The sequence below is a fragment of the Pleuronectes platessa genome, chromosome 8 (assembly GCF_947347685.1).
Source record: "Pleuronectes platessa chromosome 8, fPlePla1.1, whole genome shotgun sequence".
Lineage (NCBI taxonomy): Eukaryota > Metazoa > Chordata > Actinopteri > Pleuronectiformes > Pleuronectidae > Pleuronectes > Pleuronectes platessa.
In genome coordinates, this window is record NC_070633.1 from 18129014 (window position 1) to 18156111 (window position 27098).

General features: G+C 42.3%; 5 protein-coding genes across 10 annotated transcripts in view; all 5 read right to left on the reverse strand.

Annotated features, from left to right (window-relative positions):
* The window catches only part of LOC128446183 (protocadherin alpha-C2), a 150794-nt gene that overhangs the window by 78322 nt on the left and 45374 nt on the right, over positions 1-27098 (reverse strand). Inside the window, exon 1 of one of the 6 annotated variants that reach the window (XM_053429161.1) lies at positions 90-2602. The exons of the other annotated variants lie outside the window; for them this stretch is intronic. Within the exon in view, the coding sequence (XP_053285136.1) occupies positions 90-2468 (2379 nt within the window). The 5' untranslated portion in view covers positions 2469-2602. Of the gene's footprint in view, positions 1-89; positions 2603-27098 lie in introns of those variants that run through there. 6 annotated transcript variants of the gene reach the window in all.
* LOC128446186 (protocadherin alpha-8) lies at positions 3605-6126 on the reverse strand. The gene has a single exon (XM_053429169.1). The coding sequence runs from the start codon at positions 5990-5992 to the stop codon at positions 3605-3607; it is 2388 nt and encodes a 795-aa protein (XP_053285144.1). The 5' UTR covers positions 5993-6126.
* On the reverse strand, positions 6699-9647 carry LOC128446355 (protocadherin alpha-8). The gene is made up of 2 exons (XM_053429374.1): positions 7159-9647; positions 6699-6752 (listed from the first exon to the last, which is right to left on the reverse strand). The coding sequence occupies exons 1-2, from the start codon at positions 9601-9603 to the stop codon at positions 6699-6701; spliced, it is 2499 nt and encodes an 832-aa protein (XP_053285349.1). The 5' UTR covers positions 9604-9647.
* Positions 10252-12789, reverse strand: LOC128446357 (protocadherin alpha-8-like). The gene has a single exon (XM_053429375.1). The coding sequence runs from the start codon at positions 12673-12675 to the stop codon at positions 10252-10254; it is 2424 nt and encodes an 807-aa protein (XP_053285350.1). The 5' UTR covers positions 12676-12789.
* LOC128446358 (protocadherin alpha-8) lies at positions 13288-15929 on the reverse strand. The gene has a single exon (XM_053429376.1). The coding sequence runs from the start codon at positions 15682-15684 to the stop codon at positions 13288-13290; it is 2397 nt and encodes a 798-aa protein (XP_053285351.1). The 5' UTR covers positions 15685-15929.

Here is a 27098-nt window from a genome sequence, read left to right on the forward strand (position 1 = left end):
TTTCATATACAACAAAACTGCTTTTTATATTAATTGATCCTCGATAGAAAATACACAGCAACAAGTACTTGATGTAACTATTGTCTTACCTTGTCTTTGTTTGGTAAAGTCTGAGTCCTGCCATAAGTGTCTCCTCCGTTAATACTGATCAGCTCCGCATCTGCAGGCGGAAACTGTGCGGGGAAAACCACTACGTCACTCTTGAGCGTGTCTGAGCTGAAGCAGACGTCATACTGCTGAGTAGCATTAGAGTAAGACCAGCTCCCGTCAGGGTGGGTGGTGATCATTGGGGCGCTGTACCTGCTGAAGCTGCTGTCTGTCCTGTGGCATTTGACTGCTATTAAAGTGATGAGGCTCAGCAGAAAGATGACTGACACCGACCCGATGCCGATCAGCAGATACAGGTTTAAATCAGAGAAGCCATCGTCCTTTGTGGGCACATGTCTGAACTGAGTCTGAATGTCAGCTGTGTTCTCAACCACCACCACATCTATAGACACAGTAGCTGACAGGGAGGGTTCTCCGTTATCAGAAACCAGCACCACCAAGGGGTGAGTTTTCAAGTCATTGTCACTCATTCTCCTCTTAGTCCTGATTTCCCCGGTGCTGGTTCCGATCCGGAAGAGGTTGTTTCCTTTGGGCTCAGAGAGGTGATAAGAAAGCAGCGCGTTGTATCCAGAGTCTGCGTCTACAGCCCTGATCTTTGCCACAAAGTATCCCGCTTCAGCAGAATAGGGGATGCTCTCACTGTTAACGGAGCCGTGCTCAGAATATGGAGAAAGAACCGAGGGACTGTTGTCATTCTCATCCAGGATAAAAACGTTCACAGTCACGTTGCTGCTGAGCGGAGGAACACCAGAGTCTGTGGCCTGAACTTTAAACTGAAACGTTTTCAACTCCTCGAAGTTAAACGACTGCAGACTGATTATGTCTCCTGTCTCCGAGTTGATATTCACCATTGCAGATAATGGTAACGTGTCAATATTACTTTGTAAAAATGAAAATCTCATCTGACCATTCTGATCGATGTCATTATCAAATGCGGACACTGTTTTTATAATTGCACCTACTGGACTGTTTTCTCTCACATATACATTGATGGTAGATTCTGTGAATACAGGTCTGTTATCATTTACATCTGACACGTGTACAGTAATAACACTTGTACTGGAGAGAGGTGGGCTCCCCTCGTCAGTAGCGGTGATGCTGATATTGTATTGAGATGCGCTCTCTCTGTCAAGAGGACCGTCCACCACCAGCGAGTAGTAATTCTTATAATTCGACTCAAGTTTGAAAGGGACGTTATTTGAAATTTTACAGTTCACGATCCCATTTTTACCTCCGTCTTTATCAAGTACTGAAACAAGAGCAATAGCTGTGCCGATGGACGCATCCTCTTTCACGGTGTTTAACAGTGACGTCACTGAAATTTCAGGAGCATTGTCATTAATGTCTATGACCTCAATCAATAATTTTGCATGTGATGTCATCGGATACGAAGCTCCATCACTGGCCTGAACTCTTATCTCAAAAGCGTTGTTCTCTTCAAAGTCAATGTTCTTTTTATTTGTGACAGTCCCTGTTTTTTCATCAATGGAAAACAGATCAGTTTGTTTTCCTCGACCTATGTCACTAAATGAATATGACACTTGTCCATTTGGGCCTGTATCTAAATCCGTTGCGTTCAATGTTATTATCGAGGTGCCTATTCTCACATTTTCATGAACGCTTGCTTTATAAAGTTTTTGATTGAATATAGGAGCGTTATCATTGATGTCCAACACATTCACTATAATTATGATGCTGCCTGATTTAGCAGGAGTTCCTCCATCAATCGCAGTCAGAGTGAGACGAACCACAGACTGTTTTTCTCGATCTAAAGCTTTCTGAAGCACTAATTCCGTAGTTACAGCTTCTCCTTTATATGTGTCAAGGGAGAAATGTTCATTTTGACTAAGCTTGTAATTCTTAACATTATTTTTACCGACGTCTGGGTCGTGAGCAGGATGGAGGGGGAATTTAGCCCCTGCCGCGGTGTTCTCAGTAATATTGATTATCTGTGACGTGCTGAGAAATGATGGTGAATTATCATTCACGTCTAAGATTGTAACTTCAATCCGATACAGTTTTAATGGATTATTAATAACCGCTTCTACACTAAGTGAACATTTAGCTTCGTCGCCGCAGAGTTCCTCCCGATCTATTCTCTCATTAACGTAGAGGACACCAGTCTTTAGATTTACCTCGAAATATTTCCTCTTTGATCCAGAAACGATCTGAAACATGCGGGACTCCAAATCCTGGACGTTGATGTTCAGATCTTTAGCGATATTCCCGACCACAGTCCCCACATTCACCTCCTCTGAGACGGAGTAAAAGAGCTGCCCGGACACCGGCTCCCAGTAACAATCCAGCAGCACGAACAGCAGATATATCCACACAGAGCCCGTTCTGCTCGGTAAATGCATAATTCCTCCTGTCGATAAGGAGAATGCAGGCCAATCTGAATAATACGTTACAAAAACTATGATCCCAGGGTCAGCGAAGAAATAATCCAAGCAACGATGTCGGCATTTTCCCGACCAAAAGACACGACCGTTCTTTGTCGCCGAGCTCTCTTTGTAACAAAGCCCACACCATCCGCTGAATCTAGGCGGAGCCCTAAGACATTAAATAGCAAGTCCAAATGTGATGGTCTGCAGTGTCTCCATGTGGACACTTGTGTAAACTGCATGATGTATTAACAATAGTAACACAGGGCCTTATTAAACTACACAATTTCTCCTCATATACATGCGAGTAAAAACATAAAGGGATCAAATATTTAACAAGGACGTTTGAATTAGTAATTACTAAAAAATACATTCAAACTTAAGTAATTACATAACAGTCGGTTTTATAAACTGACTGAAATCTCAAGAAATATCTCAGTAGTTACAGCAAGTTAAACGAATAAATTAACTGAATATTTTTCACTGAGTATTTAAGTGTCTGCAGATATAATACAAACAGATTTATTAAGGTACATGGTTCTGTTTCACAATTATCCTCAAAGAAGTTTGAAAACATATTTAAGGAAAATGTGCATTTAAACAACGTTTTTGCTTTGCATAACATTCTGGGAACTGGCAGTCAGTTTGAAAAGTTTTGTTCACCACCAAGGAGAGCCACAAAGGGACACAAGAACCAGACGCCAAAAATGTCTGAAATTAAAAACCACCAACAAATAAAAAGCAAACTACAGTTGCAAAATTACACTATAAAGCCAGCAACCCTGTATTTTTGTCCGTTGTACAAAAGGAGTTCTAGCAATGTTGCTCATTGTGGTTTTTTTTTTTTTATTTGAACCGTTTTTAATTTTCTTTTCACTGGTGAATAGATTGAAGTAGAATCTTGAAGCAAATCATGATTATTCATGTATATAAGAAAAATCTGCTGATTAAGTTTCAACCCGAATTACAAAAGAGACTTCAAGTTGGCTAAAAATGAGCCGGTTTTGAAACCACATAACAAACCTAATTATTTTTCAGATACCACAAAACTGCTTATTATGGTAATTGATCCTCGATAGAAAATACACAGCAACAAGTACTTGATGTAAATATTATCTTACCTTGTCTTTGTTTGGTAAAGTCTGTGTCCTGCCATAAGTGTCTCCTCCATTAATACTGATCAGTTCCGCATCTGCCGGCGGAAACTGTGCGGGGAAAACCACTACGTCACTCTTGAGCGTATCTGAGCTGAAGCAAACGTCATACTGCTGAGTAGCATTAGAGTAAGACCAGCTCCCGTCAGGGTGGGTGGTGATCATTGGGGCGCTGTACCTGCTGAAGCTGCTGTCTGTCCTGTGGCATTTGACTGCTATTAAGGTGATGAGGCTCAGCAGAAAGATGACTGACACCGACACGATGCCGATCAGCAGATACAGGTTTAAATCAGAGAAGCCATCGTCCTTTGTAGGCACATGTCTGAACTGAGTCTGGATGTCAGCTGTGCTCTCAACCACCACCACATCTATAGACACAGTAGCTGACAGGGAGGGTTCTCCGTTATCAGAAACCAGCACCACCAAGGGGTGAGTTTTCAAGTCATTGTCACTCATTCTCCTCTTAGTCCTGATTTCCCCGGTGCTGGTTCCGATCCGGAAGAGGTTGTTTCCTTTGGGCTCAGAGAGGTGATACGAAAGCAGCGCGTTGTATCCAGAGTCTGCGTCTACAGCCCTGATCTTTGCCACAAAGTATCCCGCTTCAGCAGAATAGGGGATGCTCTCACTGTTAACGGAGCCGTGCTCAGAATATGGAGAAAGAACCGAAGGACTGTTGTCATTCTCATCCAGGATAAAAACGTTCACAGTCACGTTGCTGCTGAGCGGAGGAACACCAGAGTCTGTGGCCTGAACTTTAAACTGAAACGTTTTCAACTCCTCAAAGTTAAACGACTGCAGACTGATTATATCTCCTGTCTCTGTGTTGATGTTCACCATTGCAGATAATGGTAACGTGTCACTGTTACTTTGTAAAAATGAAAATCTCATTTGACCATTCTGATCGATGTCGTCATCAAATGCGGACACTGTTTTTATAACTGCTCCTACTGGACTGTTTTCTCTCACATATACATTTATGGTAGATTCTGTGAATACAGGTCTGTTATCATTTACATCTGACACGTGTACAGTAATAACACTTGTACTGGAGAGAGGTGGGCTCCCCTCGTCAGTAGCGGTGATGCTGATATTGTATTGAGATGCGCTCTCTCTGTCAAGAGGACCGTCCACCACCAGCGAGTAGTAATTCTTATAATTCGACTCCAGTTTGAAAGGGACGTTATTTGAAATTTTACAGTTCACGATCCCATTTTTACCTCCGTCTTTATCAAGTACTGAAACAAGAGCAATAGCTGTGCCGATAGACGCGTCCTCTTTCACAGTGTTTAACAGTGACGTCACTGAAATTTCCGGGGCATTGTCATTTACGTCTAAGACTTCAATCAATAATTTGGTATGTGACGTGAGGGGAGAAGAAGCTCCATCACTGGCCTGAACTCGAATCTCAAATGCGTTGTTCTCTTCAAAGTCAATATTCTTTTTATTTGTGACAGTCCCTGTTTTTTCATCGATAGAAAATAGATTAGTTTGTTTTCCTCGACCGACGTCACTGAATGAATATAATACTTGTCCATTTGGACCTGCATCCAAATCAGTAGCATTTAATGTTATAATTGATGTTCCTATCTTAACATTTTCAAACACTTTGGCTTTGTACAGAGTTTGACTGAATACCGGAGCGTTATCATTAATGTCCAAGACATTTATTGAAATGACGATCGTTCCTGATTTAGCAGGAGTTCCTCCATCAATCGCAGTCAGCGTGAGTCGAATCACAGACTGTTTTTCTCGATCTAAAGCTTTCTGAAGCACTAATTCAGGAGAGACACTTTCCCCTCTTTGTGTATATAGAGAGAAATATTCATTTTGACTAAGCTTGTAGGTATTTACAGTGTTTTTACCGACGTCAGCATCCTCAGCAGGATGAAGGGGGAATTTAGCCCCGGTGGCTGTAATCTCTGTAATGTCTATTTCCTGTGACGTACCGAGATATGATGGTGAATTATCATTCACGTCCAAGATTGTTACTTCAATCCGGTACAGTTTTAATGGATTATTAATAACAGCTTCTACACTGAGTGAACATTTAGCTTCGTCGCCGCAGAGTTCCTCCCGATCTATTCTCTCATTAACGTAGAGGACACCAGTCTTCAGATTTACCTCGAAATATTTCCTCTTTGATCCAGAAACGATCTGAAACATGCGGGACTCCAAATCCTGGACGTTAATGTTCAGATCTTTAGCGATATTCCCGACCACAGTCCCCACATTCACCTCCTCTGAGACGGAGTAAGAGAGCTGCCCGGTCACCGACTCCCAGGAACAATCCAGCAGCACGAACAGCAGATATATCCACACAGAGCCCGTTCTGCTCGGTAAATGCATAATTCCACACGTCGGGAATGAGCATGCAGGCCAATCTGAATAATACGTTACAAAAACTATGATCCCAGGGTCAGCGAAGACATAATCCAAGCAACGATGTCGGCATTTTCCCGACCAAAAGACACGACCGTTCTTTGTCGTCCGACCTCTCTTTGTAACAAAGCCCACACCATCCGCTGAATCTAGGCGGAGCCCTAAGACATTAAATAGCAAGTCCAAATGTGATGGTCTGCAGTGTCTCCATGTGGACACTTGTGTAAACTGCATGATGTATTAACAATAATAACACTGGGCGTTATTAAACTTCCTAATTTCTCCTTATATACATGCGAGTGAAAACATAAAAATGATCAAATAATTTAACACGGATGTTGAATTACTGATGTCTAAATATTCAATTTAAACTGAAGTATTTCTATATCACTCGGTTTTATGAAATGACTGAATCTCAAGAAATATATCACAGTAGTAACAGCAAGTTAAACGGATAAATGAACTGAACCTTTGATTCTTGAGTATTACAGAGGCTGGACATGGTAAACAAAAATAGTTTTCTTTAATGTACATGGTGGCAACTGCAGCATACAGTTTCAAAATTATCATCAACGAAACTCGTCAACATATGCAATGAAAATGTGCAATTAAAAAACTTTTTTGTTTTGCATTACTCTCTGGCAACAGGAAGCAAGTTTTAAAATGTTTGCGTTCAGCACCACGGATAGCGACCAAGAGACAGAACAAAATCAGACGCCAAAAATGTCTGAAATTGAAAACCAACAACAATGAAAAGCTAAATACAGTTGCAAAATTAAACTACAAAGTGAGCAACGCTGTATTATTGTCCTTTGTAGAATAGGGGTCTCTGACCTGTTTCTCATTTTGTGTATTTTAATTTGCCCCGTTTTTCTTTTTCATTTCAATGGTCAATAAATTGTTTAGTAATTGTGAAGTAAAATCCGGAAGCAAAGCATGATATTCGTGTATATAAGAGAAATCTGGTGACAACATTTCATCTGAACTAAAATTGAGACTTCATGCTGGCTTTATATGTGCCAGTTTTGAAGCCACATAACAATTATTTGCGTACAACAAAACAGCTTATTATGTGAATTTATCCTCGATAGAAAATACACAGCAACAAGTACTTGATGTAACTATTGTCTTACCTTGTCTTTGTTCGGTAAAGTCTGAGTCCTGCCATAAGTGTCTCCTCCGTTAATACTGATCAGTTCCGCATCTGCAGGCGGAAACTGTGCGGGGAAAACCACTACGTCACTCTTGAGCGTGTCTGAGCTGAAGCAGACGTCATACTGCTGAGTAGCATTAGAGTAAGACCAGCTCCCGTCAGGGTGGGTGGTGATCATTGGGGCGCTGTACCTGCTGAAGCTGCTGTCTGTCCTGTGGCATTTGACAGCTATTAAAGTGATGAGGCTCAGCAGAAAGATAACTGACACCGACACGATACCGATCAGCAGATACAGGTTTAAATCAGAGAAGCCATCGTCCTTTGTGGGCACATGTCTGAACTGAGTCTGGATGTCAGCTGTGCTCTCAACCACCACCACATCTATAGACACAGTAGCTGACAGGGAGGGTTCTCCGTTATCAGAAACCAGCACCACCAAGGGGTGAGTTTTCAAGTCATTGTCACTCATTCTCCTCTTAGTCCTGATTTCCCCGGTGCTGGTTCCAATCCGGAAGAGGTTGTTTCCTTTGGGCTCAGAGAGGTGATAAGAAAGCAGTGCGTTGTATCCAGAGTCTGCGTCTACAGCCCTGATCTTTGCCACAAAGTATCCCGCTTCAGCAGAATAGGGGATGCTCTCACTGTTTACGGAGCTGTGCTCAGAATATGGAGAAAGAACCGAAGGACTGTTGTCATTCTCATCCAGGATAAAAACGTTCACAGTCACGTTGCTGCTGAGCGGAGGAACACCAGAGTCTGTGGCCTGAACTTTAAACTGAAACGTTTTCAGCTCCTCAAAGTTAAAAGCCTGCAGACTGATTATATCTCCTGTCTCTGAGTTGATGTTCACCATTGCAGATAATGGTAAGGTGTTACTGTTACTTTTCAAAAATGAATAGCTCACTTGTCCATTTTGATTAATATCAACATCATTTGCAGTCACAGTCTTGATAATTGCTCCTACTGGACTGTTCTCTTTCACATACACATTAACCAGTGGCTCTGAGAAGCGAGGTGGGTTATCATTAACATCAGACACATGAACAATAAGTAGGTGGGTGCTGGAGAGTGGTGGAGTCCCTTCATCAGTTGCTATGATAGTAACATTGTAGTGAGCCTGAGATTCTCTATCAACAAGACCATTAACTACCAACGAGTAATAATTTTTATAATTGGTTTCCAGTTTAAAGGGGACGTCGTTTGAAATCACAGCTTTAACTGCCCCGTTTTTCCCACCATCTTTATCCAGGACAGAAACAAGTGCAATAGCAGTACCTACTTCAGCGTCCTCCTTCACTCTGTCAACTAATGACGTCACAGTGATCTCAGGAGCGTTGTCGTTCAGATCCACCACTTCTACCAGCACTTTACAATGAGCAGACATCGGGGGCTGGCCTTTGTCACTGGCTTGTGCATGAATCTCAAACGCAGGATTTTCCTCATAGTCAATCTTCCCTTTGACTGAAATCACACCGGTGTTACTGTCTATCTGAAATAAATCTAGAACTTGATCCTGACCTTTTTTCCTCAAAGAATATTCTACTTCACTATTTATACCCTCATCTGCGTCTGTCGCATTCAGAACGATCACTTTAGATCCTGGTGGAACATTTTCACGTATTTGAATTTTATATAATGGTTTGCTGAAAATGGGGGGATTGTCGTTATTGTCCAAAACGGTGATAATAATTTGTGATGTCCCTGACTTTGGTGGGTTTCCTCCGTCTACAGCAGTGAGTGTGAGTTTTATAACAGAGTCATGCTCGCGGTCTAAAGCTTTCTGCAGCACTAACTCTGCAGACACGCTATCCCCTCCTTTGTGAATCTCCAAAGAAAAGTAATCATTATTACTGAGCCTGTACGTGTTTACTCTGTTCTTACCGACATCTAAATCCGATGCCTCTATCAGCCCAAATTTGAGTCCTGGCAAAGTGCTTTCCGCAATGTTAAGTGACTGAGAATTCTCCGAGAAATGTGGCGCATTATCATTTATATCTAGGACATTTATCTCCAAACGATACAGCTTCAGCGGATTGTTGATTACGGCCTCTACATTGACGGTGCATTTCGTAGCCTTCGCACAAAGCTCCTCGCGGTCTATTCTCTCATTGACATAAAGAAACCCCGTTTTTAGATTCACGTCGAAATATTTTTTCTTCGATCCATGAACGATCTGAAACATACGAGACTCCAACTCCTGCACGTTGAGATTTAGGTCCTTGGCGAGATTTCCAACAGACGTCCCCGGGTTTACCTCCTCTAAGATGGAATAGGAGAGCTGCCCAGACGCCGCTTCCCAGCAACAATTCAGCAGCACGGTGACAAAGTAAATCCCCAAAATGTTCCTTCTGCTTGAGAAATGCATAATTATATCCAACAAAAAATATCCATAAATGCCAGTCCATCTACTCCCGTCAACAGCTCTCATTAAAAGCCAGTCGGATAGGGAGTCTCATCTCTCTCACCGTGCGTCTCTTTGTAACAAAGCCCAGAGAAACCCAATCATCCACGTCAATTTCTGGGAGGAGTCGTGTGCGCCAGCAAATCTAAAACCGCTTTCAGATGTCCTGGTCTCCGGTGTCCCCTAGTGGGGATTTGTAATAACTGCACTCAACATCTCTCAGTATCACAGAAGTTATTTGCTATTTGTGCAAACAAATCAATTTCAAATAAACAATTTTCACCCCCATGTAAAACAATCATAACGGAAATTGACACTGTACTCGCTCCAATTTAAATTTGTGATGTCATTATTAATTAAAAAAATAACTATAAAGATCTGAATAGATTTTCAATGACAATATATATATTACAATTTGAAATTATCGGACACATTGTCCTGTTGCACTCTGCAGACAGCGAATAACACACTCTGGTGCTTATTTCAGAACCATGGACAGCGACATACACTTTCTGTATCTTGTCAGAGTTTAATGAACTCAATAAACTGTTACGTGTCGTCGGCTCATTGTATACTTCAACACAAATCCAAAGCTTGGACAAATTTCAAGAAGTATTGTCACCTGAGAGAATGAAAATCAGCAGGACATGGTTTCGGCCATAGCTTTCGTGAAACTCACACAGACTGAAGTACTGCATTTGAAACAATTTCTCTTACCTTCTCTTTGGTGGGTAAAGTCTGAGTCCTGTTATATGTGTCTCCTCCGTTTATACTGATCAGCTCCGCATCTGCAGGCGGAAACGGTGTGGGGAAAACCACTACGTCACTCTTGAGCGTGTCTGAGCTGAAGCAGACGTCATACTGCTGAGTAGCGTTCGAGTAAGACCAGCTCCCGTCAGGGTGGGTGGTGATCATTGGGGCGCTGTACCTGCTGAAGCTGCTGTCTGTCCTGTGGCATTTGACAGCTATTAAAGTGATGAGGCTCAGCAGAAAGATGACTGACACCGACGCGATGCCGATCAGCAGATACAGATTTATATCAGAGAAGCCATCGTCCTTTGTGGGCACATGTCTGAACTGAGTCTGGATGTCAGCTGTGTTCTCAACCACCACCACATCTATAGACACAGTAGCTGACAGGGAGGGTTCTCCGCTATCAGAAACCAGCACCACCAAGGGGTGAGTTTTCAAGTCATTGTCACTCATTCTCCTCTTAGTCCTTATTTCCCCGGTGCTGGTTCCGATCCGGAAGAGGTTGTTTCCTTTGGGCTCAGAGAGGTGATAAGAAAGCAGCGCGTTGTATCCAGAGTCTGCGTCTACAGCCCTGATCTTTGCCACAAAGTATCCCGCTTCAGCAGAATAGGGGATGCTCTCACTGTTAACGGAGCTGTGCTCAGAATATGGAGAAAGAACCGAAGGACTGTTGTCATTCTCATCCAGGATAAAAACGTTCACAGTCACGTTGCTGCTGAGCGGAGGAACACCAGAGTCTGTGGCCTGAACTTTAAACTGAAACGTTTTCAACTCCTCGAAGTTAAACGACTGCAGACTGATTACATCTCCTGTCTCTGAGTTGATGTTCACCATTGCAGATAATGGTAAGGTGTTACTGTTACTTTTCAAAAATGAATAGCTCACTTGGCCATTTTGATTAATATCAACATCATTTGCAGTCACAGTCTTGATAATTGCTCCTACTGGACTGTTCTCTTTCACATAAACATTAACCAGTAGCTCTGAGAAGCGAGGTGGGTTATCATTAACATCAGACACATGAACAATAAGTAGGTGGGTGCTGGAGAGAGGTGGAGTCCCTTCATCAGTTGCTATGATAGTAACATTGTAATGAGCCTGAGATTCTCTATCAACAAGACCATTAACTACCATTGAGTAATAATTTTTATAATTTGTTTCCAGTTTAAAGGGCACATCGTTTGAAATCACAGCTTTAACTGCCCCGTTTTCCCCACCATCTTTATCCAGGACAGAAACAAGGGCAATAGCAGTACCTACTTCAGCGTCCTCCTTCACTGTGTTTAGTAGTGACGTCACAGTGATCTCAGGAGCGTTGTCATTAAGATCCACCACTTCTACCAGCACCTTGCAATCTGCAGACATCGGGGGCTGGCCTTTGTCACTGGCTTGTGCATGAATCTCAAACGCAGGATTTTCCTCATAATCGATTTTACCTTTGACTAAAATCGCACCTGTTTTTGAGTCCATTTGGAACAAATCTAAAACCTGATCTTGACCTTTACTCCTAAATGAATATTCTATTTCAGCATTCAAGCCGTCATCTGCGTCTGATGCATTTAAAAGTATAACAGTTGTACCTATTGGTAAATTTTCATAAATGCGTACCTTGTATAAAGAGTTACTGAAATTCGGAGCATTGTCATTTATGTCTAAGACATTTATAATTATCAAGGATGTCCCTGACTTGGGTGGGCTTCCTCCGTCAACTGCGGTCACGGTGAGTTTTATTGCAGGCTGTGTCTCTCGGTCTAAAGCTTTCTGAAGCACAAGCTTAGCAGACACGCTGTCTCCTCCTTTGAGAATCTCTAAAGAAAAATAATCATTTGGACTCAGCTTATATGTGCTCACGCTGTTCTTAGCAACGTCAAGATCTGACGCCCCGATAAATCCAAATTTCCCTCCCGGTGCTGTACTTTCTGCGATGTTTAGCGACTGCAAATCCTCAGAGAAAAGTGGTGCGTTGTCATTAATATCGAGCACATTTATCTCCAAACGATACAGCTTCAGCGGATTGTTGATCACGGCCTCTACATTGACGGTGCATTTTGTAGCCTTCGCACAAAGCTCCTCGCGGTCTATTCTCTCACTGACGTAAAGAACACCCGTTTTAAGATTTACGTCAAAATATTTTCTCTTTGATCCACTGACGATCTGAAACATACGCGCCTCCAAGTCATGGACATTGAGGTTTAGATCTTTTGCGAGATTTCCCACTGAAGTCCCTGGGTTTACCTCCTCTGACACGGAGTAAGAGAGCTGCCCGGACACCGCTTCCCAGCAACAATCCAGGAGAACAACGATTATATAAATCCCGAATGAGTGGCGTATCCTCCGCGACGACATGTTCTTATCCAAAGTGAACAGAGCATATGGATTCCAGTCTCCAAAATCCCGCTTGAAAATTCAGAACAATATCCTTCTTTGTATGAAACACTGTCTAAACGATGGCTACACAGTCTACTCGTGTACTGCGTCTCTTTGTAACAAAGCCCTGAGAAACATCCTCCTCATCATCATCTGATTCTGGGAGGAGCCTCAAGCAACAAAGAGGAAGATAAAAATGTGATGGTCTGCAATGTCCTCATGTGGCCATGTGAAATAACTACACTCACAACAAAACACAGAAATAACCTACATACTTCTGTACTAAGTATCAGTCATAAATCACAAATATATGCTTGATTCCCTTATTAAGGCCACATATTTATAGACAACTTGTAATATAAAAGTATATACAAGAGAATGCAAATAAGGAATGCAACATTTTTGTTTTGTTCTCTAAATCCACAAATTGCCTTGGCCTATATACTACAACATAACGCACACAGCACATTAAGAAATATAACCATAAATCGTTACATCGCTGTGAATTGTCTTCATATATAAAACGAAGGAAACGAGAAGCAGCATGTTTTCAACCACAACCCTCGAGAATAACAACTTAAGATTACACTTTCACTGTTCACTCACCTTCTCCTTGGTGGGTAAAGTCTGAGTCCTGCCATACGTGTCTCCTCCATTAATACTGATCAGCTCCGCATCTGCAGGCGGAAACTGTGCGGGGAAAACTACTACGTCACTCTTGAGCGTGTCTGAGCTGAAGCAGACGTCATACTGCTGAGTAGCATTAGAGTAAGACCAGCTCCCGTCAGGGTGGGTGGTGATCATTGGGGCGCTGTACCTGCTGAAGCTGCTGTCTGTCCTGTGGCATTTGACAGCTATTAAAGTGATGAGGCTCAGCAGAAAGATGACTGACACCGACGCAATGCCGATCAGCAGATACAGGTTTAAATCAGAGAAGCCATCGTCCTTTGTGGGCACATGTCTGAACTGAGTCTGGATGTCAGCTGTGTTCTCAACCACCACCACATCTATAGACACAGTAGCTGACAGGGAGGGTTCTCCGTTATCAGAAACCAGCACCACCAAGGGGTGAGTTTTCAAGTCATTGTCACTCATTCTCCTCTTAGTCCTGATTTCCCCGGTGCTGGTTCCGATCCGGAAGAGGTTGTTTCCTTTGGGCTCAGAGAGGTGATAAGAAAGCAGCGCGTTGTATCCAGAGTCTGCGTCTACAGCCCTGATCTTTGCCACAAAGTATCCTGCTTCAGCAGAATAGGGGATGCTCTCACTGTTAACAGAGCCGTGCTCAGAGTAGGGAGACAGAACTGAAGGACTGTTGTCATTCTCATCCAGGATAAACACGTTCACAGTCACGTTGCTGCTGAGCGGAGGAACACCAGAGTCTGTGGCCTGAACTTTAAACTGAAACGTTTTCAACTCCTCGAAGTTAAACGACTGCAGACTGATTATATCTCCTGTCTCCGAGTTGATGTTCACCATTGTAGATAACGGTAGTGGGTTACTGTTACTTTGTAAAAACGAGTAGCTCACCTGACTGTTCTGGTCAATATCCGCATCAGTAGCAGTCACCTTTTTAATAATTGCTCCCACTGGGCTGTTCTCGTTCACGTAGACATTAATCAGCGGCTCTGGGAACAGCGGTGCGTTGTCGTTCACATCGGAAACTCGTATGGAAACTACACTGGTGCTGGAGAGAGGCGGAGCTCCTGAGTCTGTGGCCACGATGGTGACGTTGTATCTCGTGACGGTCTCTCTGTCGAGGGGTCCGGCAACTAACAGAGAATAATAGTTTTTGTAGTTTGTCTCGAGTTTTAGTGGCACCTCGTTTTTAATCTGGATTTTCACTTCCCCGTTTTTCCCTCCATCTCTATCGAGGACTGACACCAGTGCCACCACTGTGCCGACACCCGCGTCCTCCTTCACTGTGTTGTGCAGTGACGTCACAGTGATGTCAGGAGCGTTGTCGTTCAGGTCCACCACTTCTACCAGCACCTTGCAGTGAGCCGACATGGGAGGCTGGCCTTTGTCACTTGCCTCCACGCGTATCTCAAACGCCTTTCTCTCCTCAAAGTCTATATTGCCTTTTACCCTAATGACGCCCGTTTGTCTGTCAATTTCAAATATATCAAGCACGCGATCTTGATCTTTGCTTCTCAGCGAATATACAATCTCACCGTTCAGGCCGTCATCTGCGTCCGTAGCGTTCACAGCGATTACTGTTGTACCCACAGGCGTGTTTTCGGGGATTCTTGTCTTATACAACGTTTCACTGAATATCGGAATGTTATCATTAATATCTAAAACATTAATAATAAGTTGTGAGGTGCCGGTTTTCGCAGGGTTTCCTCCGTCTATCGCCGTCAGCGTCATGGTGATGACAGGCTGCTTCTCTCGGTCTAGCGCTCTCTGCAGCACTAACTCAGCAGACGCACGATCCCCTGCTTTGTGCACGGCCAGCGAGAAATGCTCATTCTGGCTCAATTTGTAAGTGCTGACGCCGTTCCTCCCCACATCTGCATCACTTGCTTCAGATAATGCAAATTTCACTCCTGGTAACGTGCTCTCTGCGATATACAAATTCTGTAAATTGGTTGTAAACAATGGGGCGTTGTCATTTACATCTAAAATGTCTACATCAATACGATAAAGCTTCAAAGGGTTATTAATTACAGCCTCCACACTTACTGAGCATTTCAGTTCCTCTGCACAGAGCTCCTCCCTGTCTATTCTCTCACTGACGTACAGAACACCAGTCTTTAGATTTACCTCGAAATATTTCCTTTTTGATCCAGAAACAATCTGGAACATACGGGATTCCAACTCTTGTGAATTAAGGTTTAGATCCTTTGCGATATTTCCAACCGGACTCCCCGGGTTCAGCTCCTCTGAGACGGAATAGGAGAGCTGCCCAGACACCGTTTGCCAATAACAATCCAGAAGAAAAAGACACAGATAAATCCCCAAATAGCTCCATCGGCAAGGCGAAGGCATAATTGGGTTCAGTATTGTCAATGCACTATATGGAAGATATCAGCTGAGGTGAGCTTCTTAAGTGGTTGGAAAATCCAGCGTTTGTTCCACCGTCCTCTGCCTCTTTATAACAAAGACTGAAGAAACATTCCTATCGCCTGAAAACAGGAGGGGCTTAGTAGTATCAGAGAGTAGCGCTGTCACTGATGGATCAACACTGACGCCACGTGGTACAAGAGGTGAAATGCAGATAATAATGAACATACAATATGATGCCTCCAAAGCAGCCAGTTGCTTTGGTTTAAACTCTATACAGTGTTGAATCATTAAACAGAGAGCTAGAATTTTTTTTCAGCACCATGGAGAGCACATTACGTTCCTGATGTGTTGTGACCCTGTTAAGACTCTCTACATATTCAAACTCCCTCTCTATATATATTTATTTTTCTCTTTTCCTCCCTCTTTTTTCCTCCATCTGTAATCATCTCACACTTTCTCTTTCGGTCTCTCTCAGTCTATCTGTCTGCATCTTTCTCTATCTGTTTGCATCTCTTTTCTCTTTCCCTCTCTCTCTCTCACACTCACACACTCTATCTCTCTCTCTCTGTATGTCTATCTGCCTGGATCTCTTTTTCTGTCTGTCTGTCTCCCTCTCCCTTGCTCTCTTTCTCTCTCTCTAGATATCTGTCTCTATCTCCCTGTTTGTCTGCATCTCTTTCTATCTCACTGTCTCTCTAACTGTCTGCATCTCTTTTTCTGTCTCTATCTCTCTCTCTCTCTAGGTATCTGTCTCTCTCTCCCTCTCTGTCTGCATCTCTGTATCACACTGTATCTCTTTCTATGTTCATCTCTTTTTCTGTCTTTCTCTCTCTCTCCCTCTGTGTCTGTCCATCTCTATCTGATAACATCTCAATCTTGTTCTCGCTCTCTCTCTGACTGTCTTTATCTCTAGATCTGTCTCTCTCTTGCTCACTCTCTGTCTGAATCTCCATCTTTTCTGTCTCTATGATAACCTGTAAGTAAGTAATTCCTAATAGTCCAGACTATATTCTTCCATTGATGAATTTTTACTATGGAATAGAATGACCACGCACCGTTTTATATATACAGTACAAATGAGGGCTTAACACCGGACAAACAATGTATTTTAGTTCATACAATTTCTTCCAACCCCACCAACGTTACTCCCTTTTCCTTCTGTTTGTTTCTCTATGTCAACCTCAAGGCCAATACACAGATTTAATCATTTATTCATGATTTAAAGCAGAATTGTCCGGCTGTAAGCATCAGCACAGGGGAGATGTCTGGCTGCTGTGGGGTCTCTCACCGTGTTTCCCCACAGAGTGTAGACGTGAGTTTATGAACATTTCCCTCAGCTTTAATCCCAGGATTAATCCCTGGATTGAGAAACTCCTGTCCCATTTCCATTCTGTAGATAACATGATTTGATTTGAAAATATTAATAACCATCACAGACTGAGCCGCAGTCGACTGTTAACCCCAAACAGCAATAACCATAATAGATCACATGACCTGTTCAATTTTCCTAATGTATATTAACACAAAACAGTACGTCCCATAAATGCAGGGACAATAGATAGAGCATGCTGTGGGATATTTATATACATACAAGCACCCACATGCAAAGATCACCTGGTCCATCAGCCCCAGAAGATGAAATTCAATGAATCATTTGTAGGTCACTGCTTATGCTGCAGCAGCGACCTTATCGGACTTCAGACTGGATTATATTCCTCATAAAATCAACATGACACATAATGATCATGATGCGACAGTTTACTCAGCACGTTAGAGAAATGATCCAGGCATCCAATCTGCTTTGTGGCCTGCTGACACTATGACCTTTTTTTCTCGGCTGAATGCAAAAGACATTTACTTGTGTTCATAAGCACCTGCACCTTCACAAGTTGCACCTTTTACAAGAAATGATAAATTAACTACACTATTTTCTACAATCAACAAGTGAAGCATGTGTTTTTTAGCCCACATACAGTATAGGGATGAGGCTGTTGGACTTAAGGGTTATGAGATCATGTAGAGGAAACCCTGATTGCGTCCTGCAGATGTAATAGATGCTGAGCACACTGAGCTCCCTCTTTCAATTCCAGATACGGCTCCTCTGGGAAGCATCTGCAGAGGGGTCGGTTAATCTATTCATGGTTCTGTATGCATTAATGCAGAAACAGCAGATGATATTTCCAAACGTGTATAAATTCACACGTGTGTTGCTTTAATTGATAAAGTATTAGTTGGTAAACAAAGTCCTGCTGAATGCAGTATTTCACATTTTATTAATGAAGTCTCTTTGCTTTGATCAAAGTCACATTTCCTGAGGATATGATAATTGGTTTGCTGAATAATTAATAATGATAAATGGCGGTTTAGGAAAAAATACACAGTATTTGCTCCCTGCACATTGGGAGCTGTGCATAACATATCCCATGGTTAAATATATGTGTGCCAGTTAACCTGCTTGTCTGTCTGTGGTTTATATCTTTCACGTGTTGAAGTTAGAAGAGAAACAGCACAAAGCAATGATAGCAGAGAGAAGGTGAAGGGGGGGGGGGGGGGGGGCATGGGCGGAAGCAGTCGACAGCAGCGGTTGAGGCGTGTTCACTGCATAATTAAAGGGCTTCCACCCCATACAGTTACCAAATTAGCTTCTGAATCTCCTCCATACTAATGATTTCATGGTAGTCCTTAGCATAGCCATCAGGTGTGTGTGTGTGTGTGTGTGTGTGTGTGTGTGTGTGTGTGTGTGTGTGTGTGTGTGTGTGTGTGTGTGTGTGTGTGTGTGTGTGTGTGTGTGTGTGTGTGTGTGTGTGTGTGTGTGTGTGTGTGTGTGTGTGTGAGTGGATGTGTGTTGTCAGGGTGTGTACCTCACTGTTCATTTGTGCATTTGTGTGAGAGGAGATGGGGGAAGGGTGCTATCTGAACATGCTCCAAGGCGAGACCCTCCCCCCCTTCCCTCTCTCCTTCTGCACAGCTCTCTATCTCCATAGCAACACACACACACACACACACACACACATATATACACTCAATACAAAACAATGGTTTTATTTAAAAAAAAAAAGTAATCACTACTTGAATTCCACCTCCACATTTCTGAGCACTACAGTTCCTTTTTATTCTGTACTTTCATCTTTCTGAGCAGATCAGTTCACATTGTGATGACAGCTCAAAAACACAAACCACACTCCGGTGCATGTTGGCTGTCCAGGGCTGCAGCCGGGCTGCTCATGCATTGGTAATGTAGCACTGCAGCACCATATTCACTCTGACATATCCACTTCAGCAGCAGTGCCTCCTTCTCCTACCACCCCCACAGCCCCACAGAAAGGGTGACCTTTGCACACTGCCATGCCCAACCCACTGCACCCTCTCTGGGCCAGAACCCAGGAGACCACCCCCACTTCTGCAGTCTGCACACCACATCCTGCTTCTTGTGACGGGATACTGATGTCACTGTGCTGTTTGTGTGCGGAGTAGTGCTCATCACGACACAAGGGGGCAACCTACTCCTTTTGCATGTTTCCTTCCTTACTCAGTGTGTATCTTGTTATTGTTAAGACCTTTTTATTCCCCCATTTTCTTTGTGTGCTCAAAATGTGCTGCTGAACCGAATTCACCACATTCTCTGCAGATTCTCTGATAAACAGCTTTGATATGGCTCATACAGTGTGACTATAAAACCACACCCAAATGCAGCAGCACTCAGGTGATTTAGATCTGCTTAAAATGTAGGGAGATGAATGGAGATACGGATGTAAAAGACTGGTGTAATGTCTATAACAATATTTGAAAATTTTTAAGTGAAATTTCAGAATAGGAACACAAATTAAGTAAATTCTGAGGGAGGACAGAAAAATAGTTTTAAAAGATGCACACTAAACATATTGTGCTTTCCCTGAGAGAATACTTTTTGGTGTCTTTTTGTAGGTAGCATCAACATCCATACACAGACATGCACAGAATCCCATAGAATACTTTGCATGTACTAGATGACCACAATCGCATATTCAATAGGAACGACACAAAGGTATTATATATTCTATTTACAAGACATGTGATTTCAGAAGAAGGGAACACAGAAAGACGTGGGGGGGAATATTAATCACTCTCATACTTAATCCAACCGCCACTTAATCATTTATTTCCAAATCTGTGCTCGCAGCCGCTGGTTTCTGGAGGAAGTAGGACAGGGGCGGGTCCATGGAAACATGAGCCGGAACAAGATGAAAACCAGGACAGAGCAATATGGAGGATGGCCAAACACACACACATGCACACACCCCTGAGATAAAACTAGAAGCACAGTACCACAATGTTCACTCATTTGGAAAGTAATGGCACAATGCCCAAATATCCCATAATTAGTTACTCGACTGTAAAAACAACAGGCAGGAGAAACAGCATGTCGTTGCTGCCAGCACTCAATTTTAGAGACAGGACAGTAGAGTTTGAGTTTAATTCACACATTGTTAATCTAAACTTAACTATTCCTACGGCATTTTATATACAGTACTGTCTATGTTTCTTTACAGTTTTACAGACACTGGTAACCAGTAAAAGGATGTTCATAAAGACTCCTTACAAATGTGCAGTCTGTACAACGAGGCCATGTACTGTGAAAGATAAACTATCCTAATCACATTAGAAATTTCCTATCCTAATCTCATTACATATGGTCAACTGAAACAGGGTTTGTCAGTAATATTTAATTAATAGTAATTAGTAGCACCGACAGCATGAACTGCAGTGATTTTTTTAGGAATGAATGATCAGGATCCTTGTGTGTGTGTCTGTAAGAGTGAGAAAAGTGAAGGGCGGGGGAGACGAGCACAAGTAGAAACAATGTTTGTCTGTGCCTGAATTTTATTCATGTGTATTTAAGTGAGATGCCATGTCTGTGTCTTCATGAAAATATTTTTTTTAAATCAAACCCAGTAAACAGGCTGTGACAGCATTGGCTTCAGACAAGGGTGAATTTTACAGACCCTCTGTGGAAACTGCCAATAATTAAAAGGATCCATAATACGCCCTAGTGACAGCAGAGGTGACATAACAATCTGATTGGTCAGCTGGGATCGATGTGACTGTGTAACCGACACTCTGATTGGCTCAACATTGTGCCTAGCGACAAAGGCAGCGTCCGATAGATCAGTGATTTCACAGGGAGCACCCGAAATTAATTCACTGCCTCCCTCCCTTGTATCCATAGTGACGCAGATGCCGACCTCGTCACAGCCCCTCCCTGCACCCCCTTCCCCCGCACCCCTCTTTATGAGCAGCCAGTGCACACTGTACACCAAGGACAGGACATCTATTCCTCCCTTTTCCCCCTCATACACAGACCTATACATTCAAATACAGATTACTTTGGGGCTAAAAAGGTTTTTCTTATCCATATTGCGCATAATCACTCATACAAAAACAGCATTTAATATAATAGAGGAAACACAGGCTGCCTTTACACACTATCTCTCTCTCTCTCTCTCTCACACACACAGAGCAACAGCCAAAACTGAAACAGTTTTTTTGTGGGATTAAGAATAAATCTAGCTTCACATGCAGGCATGGATAACCCAGATTTGTCAATCACACGGTTCCCTGGGGATGAGGGCATGGACTGTGTTTGGCTTAAATCAGACAGAATGGAAAATAGGCCAGGACCCGCTCTCCGCTGATCAATAGTGATACAAAAAAGCTCGATAGTAAAACCAGTTGATGGGCCACAGCATACAGAGCGTCAACAAGCTAAATAATTGAATGTATTGACACACAGACACACATGCTGCAATGAAGAAGCAGCGAGTTATTTCCATTTTCTGCCACAAGGGGGAGTCTTTTCCCCCCTTTCTTTGTTCTCCATCAGTTTTCACATGCGCATGCAGGCTCACAGGTGTCACAGGCAGGGGAAGCTATAAAGCCCTAATATTAGATTAGCACACTAGCAGCCTCGCTGTCTGCCACACTTCTTTCCGGAAATGAAAACGTCAACTCGCCCAGATGGGAGAGGGGATGTGGATGTGTCTAACAATATCTGCACATTTCCATCCATGCTGATGCAAATCAAAACAAAGAGGTGAAGTGAGAGAGATAATTCAATCACACACAACTGAAAACTGCAGAATACAGGGCATCTTTAATGGAGCACTTGCGTATGTTGTTGTTTACAGCGTCAAATCGTGTTTTTTTCTTTCACACATAAGGTGGTGTCTCATTAATATGTTCCTTGCATCATCACATTATACATGTATGTAGTCCTGTGTAATGTCTATTTTTACTTTCTTATCGGTCATGAAGCATTGAAAATGCAGCAGGCAGTGCTGCATGTGAAATGCATTGCAGGTGCAGGAGGCCTGCTGCACTAGGGCTTGGCCCATTTCTTAAAATAAAAAAAAAAGGGGTCTGAATAATAGAGGAGAGTGCCGGCCTGCAGAGGATCAGATCCTGGAAACGGTTGAAATGGTTTTGTGAGGTTGCTCCACTTTTTCATAGAAAATGAAAATAACTATTTATAAAATAATGACTTGCCTACCAATCATCGAAGCTTGTGCTCCATCGCGGCCGCTATCTGAGAATAGCAAACACCATCCACCACTCTCGTCAGCATCAAAACTTAAACAGCTACATGGACGTCACCCCAGCGTGTGTAGTAAATGAGGCTTCTTATGCTGCAGTGATGATGATGAGGATAGTGCAAGATGCATTTCAGCTTGTGTGTGAGTGGTATGGTAATTGTATTAAATGTTCATTAATCTAGCCAGTGTTTTTGAGTTTGAAGTTTATGGTGCTGTTGAATAGTATTGTGTTATCTTGAGAGTAAATATTTGACACAACATAGAAAAGATTGTAAAGGAATTTAAGATATAGTGTGTATTTGAAAAATCTGTCGAGACTTCTGGCTTTTATGCAAATGGAACTGTGACAGTAAAGGCACAGATACAAGACAAGGTCAAAATAAACACAAACTAGGCCTATAGAGGAAAAAACTCGAAAGCAGCCTGGAGATTATAGTCTGTAATTTGAGGGAAAGTAGCATACTGATGTACACTGTGTGCTGCTGACTCTTCATGGCATCATTAAGATGATTCCACCTAATCGCATTAGAGGAGCACCACAGTAGAATTACCACTTTACACACTTTACACAAGCCTTAATCCAGGACAGCTGGGAGAGCTGACAGCAGTGGCACAATGGAAACCCTGCTCTGACAGGCATTTCATATTCAAAACACCTGAAGCAACATGGACAATGTTTTGTGATTTAAAGCATTTGGCGCCACAAGTAATTCAATTCTATACATCGCATGGACATCTAGTATTGGGTTTCATACAAGTAAGAATGGCTGCACTGTAACATTACATTCTGATTGCTTATATTGTAGCTTATTAATAACCAATATCTATTTTACTATATATGATAGAGAGCCACTGGCACAATTTACTCCAGTTCTCAGTTAGAGGACAAACCAAAGTGAGTCTGGATTAGGACGAACATTAGGGAGAAAACAAGGGATGAGGGAACAATTACTCCAGTCTTATCACAAAGATCCCATTAGCAGTTGCCTGTAAATATACAGACCAAACTTCTCATTACTGGTCATATTTTTGTTTTAACAACTCTGTAGTCTCTGCTCAGTTTTGCTCCTCTTACTCCCATTAAGCAGATTTTCCCTTCATTAACTGTAATATGATGCTTAGATTATCTGGCTCGGTATCTAGTCTGGGTGATTTGGTTTGGTGTACATGAAAGATTTAGTTTTTTTTATATTTAGTTAATCACGTGATAGCTGATCTTGTTATCTGCTATGAATCTCTCTCATATCTAAACTATCAGCTCAGAGAAAAGCAGGATGTGACACACTGACAGCTGCACTGAGGCCTGAGCTAAGTGATCACACATTAGGTGAGATACACAAAGACACAATTTCAACCAAAACTGAATCACAAGTCTATGTTACTGTAAAATTCTGACACATTAGATCTAGATTTAAGTGTTGGAGTGATACATGTTAAACCTTGGCAGTAGATTATGTACAGCTACACACTATCATTCAACATGTGACACAGAAGCATCTAAAAGAAAGCAATTTATAGTTCTACTAATAATATGTACTAATTTATTTACCTGAAAATGTCTTTACAGTTATATTTTGTATATTCATATTTCATTAGGAATATTTCATAGACAGAACCATGTTCATGCAGTAGATTATTAAGGATCATCCTTATAGTTACTGGTGCAGCGACACACAAACCAACTACACTAGTAATTTAAGGCCCAAGTCTCTAATCCAGGAACCACAGAGCTCCATCTTTAAATCACACAAACTTGTATCACAGAATTTATAAACTACTACGTTTCCCCCCCGAATTCCTCAACAATGTTTATTAACCATATTACAAACCTATATAGTAATATAGTTCAATCTCTGCAACATTACTGAAGTTCCCTCCTTAGTAGGAGAATACATATTGTCAATCTGATATGAAAAGAAAGGGACAGTTAAGGGTTTTACAAAACAACACCGTGACCATGGAATTGTATAACCGTACCCAAAATAACAATCTTTATCCTAAAGCCTGAGACACTTAAGGAGTGAATTTAGTTGTGACCATTTACTATAAAGAACAGATTGTTACCATGTGAAAAAGCCTCTTTTTGAGAATTGTATTTCAAAGTAAAATATCTCTCTTCCTTCACATGCTGCTGAAAAAGTCATGCCCAGCTGCTAAAGCCACACACACAAAATGACTGACAAAACACAGAGAGGCCATTTACAGGACCCACACACAAACGGAAATACACACAAAAAGGGGGTTTTGTTATTGGCCTGGGGCTGTAAAGATTTGGTTGTGCTCCCCATCTGCCTACTTCTGCCTCAGACATGGGGCTGAGAGACAGAGAACAGTGCTGTGACATATTCAGCTCCACTTGCAGCTTCAGTTTGAAAGAGGGAGTGCAGTTGAGAGGAGAGGCCAGAAAGAGAGGGATGATGATTGAATAAAGCTTTGTTTCCCAACTGCAACCGAACTAAGAGTAGCAGACTCAAATGGAAAAAAAGGAGAGATGACAGAGAACAAGGGAGGGCGTAACCCAGCCTCCAAAAAGGTGTCAGCCATTTTCTACCGGCCTGCAGTTACATGGAGAAACAGGAGGGGGCATCATAGAGAGCAGCAGCCAGAGGAAATCAGGATGCGTAGGAGGTGGAGAGGGATGAAGAACACAGAAAGGGATTCTTGGTTTAAGAACGAGAATGATGAGATGTGAACACAATTACAAGGATCTGAGAAAAAAGTGAATGCGAAGGTAAATTATCCAGTATAAGGTAAAGATGAGAGGGATAGAACGCAGTGTTGTAAAGTGGGGTAGTGATAAGGAGAACAAAAGCAGGGGAAGTGGCGGAGATAGGGAGAGGGAGTCAGTCGGTGGGAGGAGAGAGTGGGATATGAGTCAGGCTTACAGCATCGACACTCATCTTTCACACCCATGTCTCGTTGTTTTTTTCCTTATACTCTGCACCCACTTGATGGTGGGTAACATGTAATAAAATATAGTGATTAACATGCCTGTAAACACACACACACACATGCTTACACACACACACAGCTGAAGTGTGTTTGGCTGCAGGACATGGCATTTGCTAATCTCCCTAATATCCTGATAGAATAATACTCGCATTAACCCTAAATGTCCAAGGTCGTGATTTGATTTTTGTAACGACAGATGGTTCATCTAAAAATAAACGCAGCAGACCAACTCTGCAAAATGGGCAGCTACATGTGGGACGGGATGAGTCACTGTTCGGAGCAGCTCACTGGTCCACACTGTGAGGTGACGTCCAGATCCTTTTAAAATAATAAGAAAATGTAAACGATTTATTTTGGCTTTAGCTTTATTCTGTGTTTAAAAACAGACTTTCTCTCTGCCCTGTGAACACATGCAGTTGATATCAGCACAGTGACTCTGCGGCCCTGAGGGACCACAGATCAATGAATTATATTTCTGCTACTACATAGGCTGAGTGCATCAAGAGAGAGTTGTTTAGTCGTAAAACTATGTGTGACATTAAGTGGAAGTGTCCCCCTTTTAAAATGTAACATTTAGGGATGAATAAAAACAACAAAAAAAGAAAATTTACAGCATTACACTCAGGCTTGTTTGTGTTGATCTAATGGCTTTAAAAAGAAAATGCCTTACAGTTAAATTGATGCAGGATAGGGTCATTCTTCAATTCTTGAACTAAACGTATAACATGAAAAGCCTGTCACCTTGCAGCAGCAGCATGACACAAATATCTCCATGAACTTACACAGGCAAGTTCCGCCCAGTTTGACCCGAGCACTCTGCGCACTCAATAGTGAACTAATTAAACATACTCAAAAAAAAGATCTATACAAAACTGTTGCTGTGTTCGTTTTCACACAGTTTAGTCAAAGCCGAGCAGATGGAGAAAGTGATTCTGTCAAAAATCTACACAAATTACAGAAAATGGCCTGTGACAATCTCTTAATAGAATTATATCTTATCTCCACTGAAATGTATTAAGTAAGAATATGCAGCTCTGTTGTTGTGAATACCCAAGTAGGAAGAATACACTTGCTATACCATATAAAATTACCCAGAGTGATTAGTGTGGGGGCAGGGACAAATAGCCACAGGGGGAGGAGAAATCCTGCAGGGACAGACTGGATCCCTCTAACAGCCAACATCTGATCCCATCCATGCACGGCCAGAAATAAATACAACAAACGGAATTAATCAGACAAGTGCATGGCACGAATTGTGTGTGAGCATTTGCCCTATCTCCACCACAGTGAGTAGGGCAGGGATACTGCTGTAAGAAGGCAATCCTCTTACGAAGGCTGCATCCACTGTGTTAACGGACTGTGCATCTCCCCTCACCCATTCATACGTCCTCTCAGTCGGAGATCACGATCCTAATCCCATACATCTAGATCTCAGTACACTTCACTGGACGCATGGCTACTCAATCAACTATATGTCTCCACTAGTTTTCCACTTGATGGCGGGCTGTCTTGCACCCGGCCTTGCGCTGACCCTTTAGTCAGTTCAATCCTCCAGGCAGGCGGTGATGAACTAAGCACATGCAGCAGATGTTGTGGCTGCATGAGCACTGATGCCAAACAAGAGCAGAGCAGACCCACATCTGTTCTGATCTCTGTTGATTCAGAAAAAAAAGACAAAGCACAGGGCTAACTGTACTTAACGCAGCTAAACACTGGTTATCACATCAGACAGACTGACACAATCCAACAGTATGGAAAACAACATGTTGTTCAGCACCATCATAGTATTAAGATTATGATTCCTGGTGAGATACTACATGGTCAGATCATTAAAAATAAGGCGAGATAACGCATGGGCATGATGCAGCACCCTGA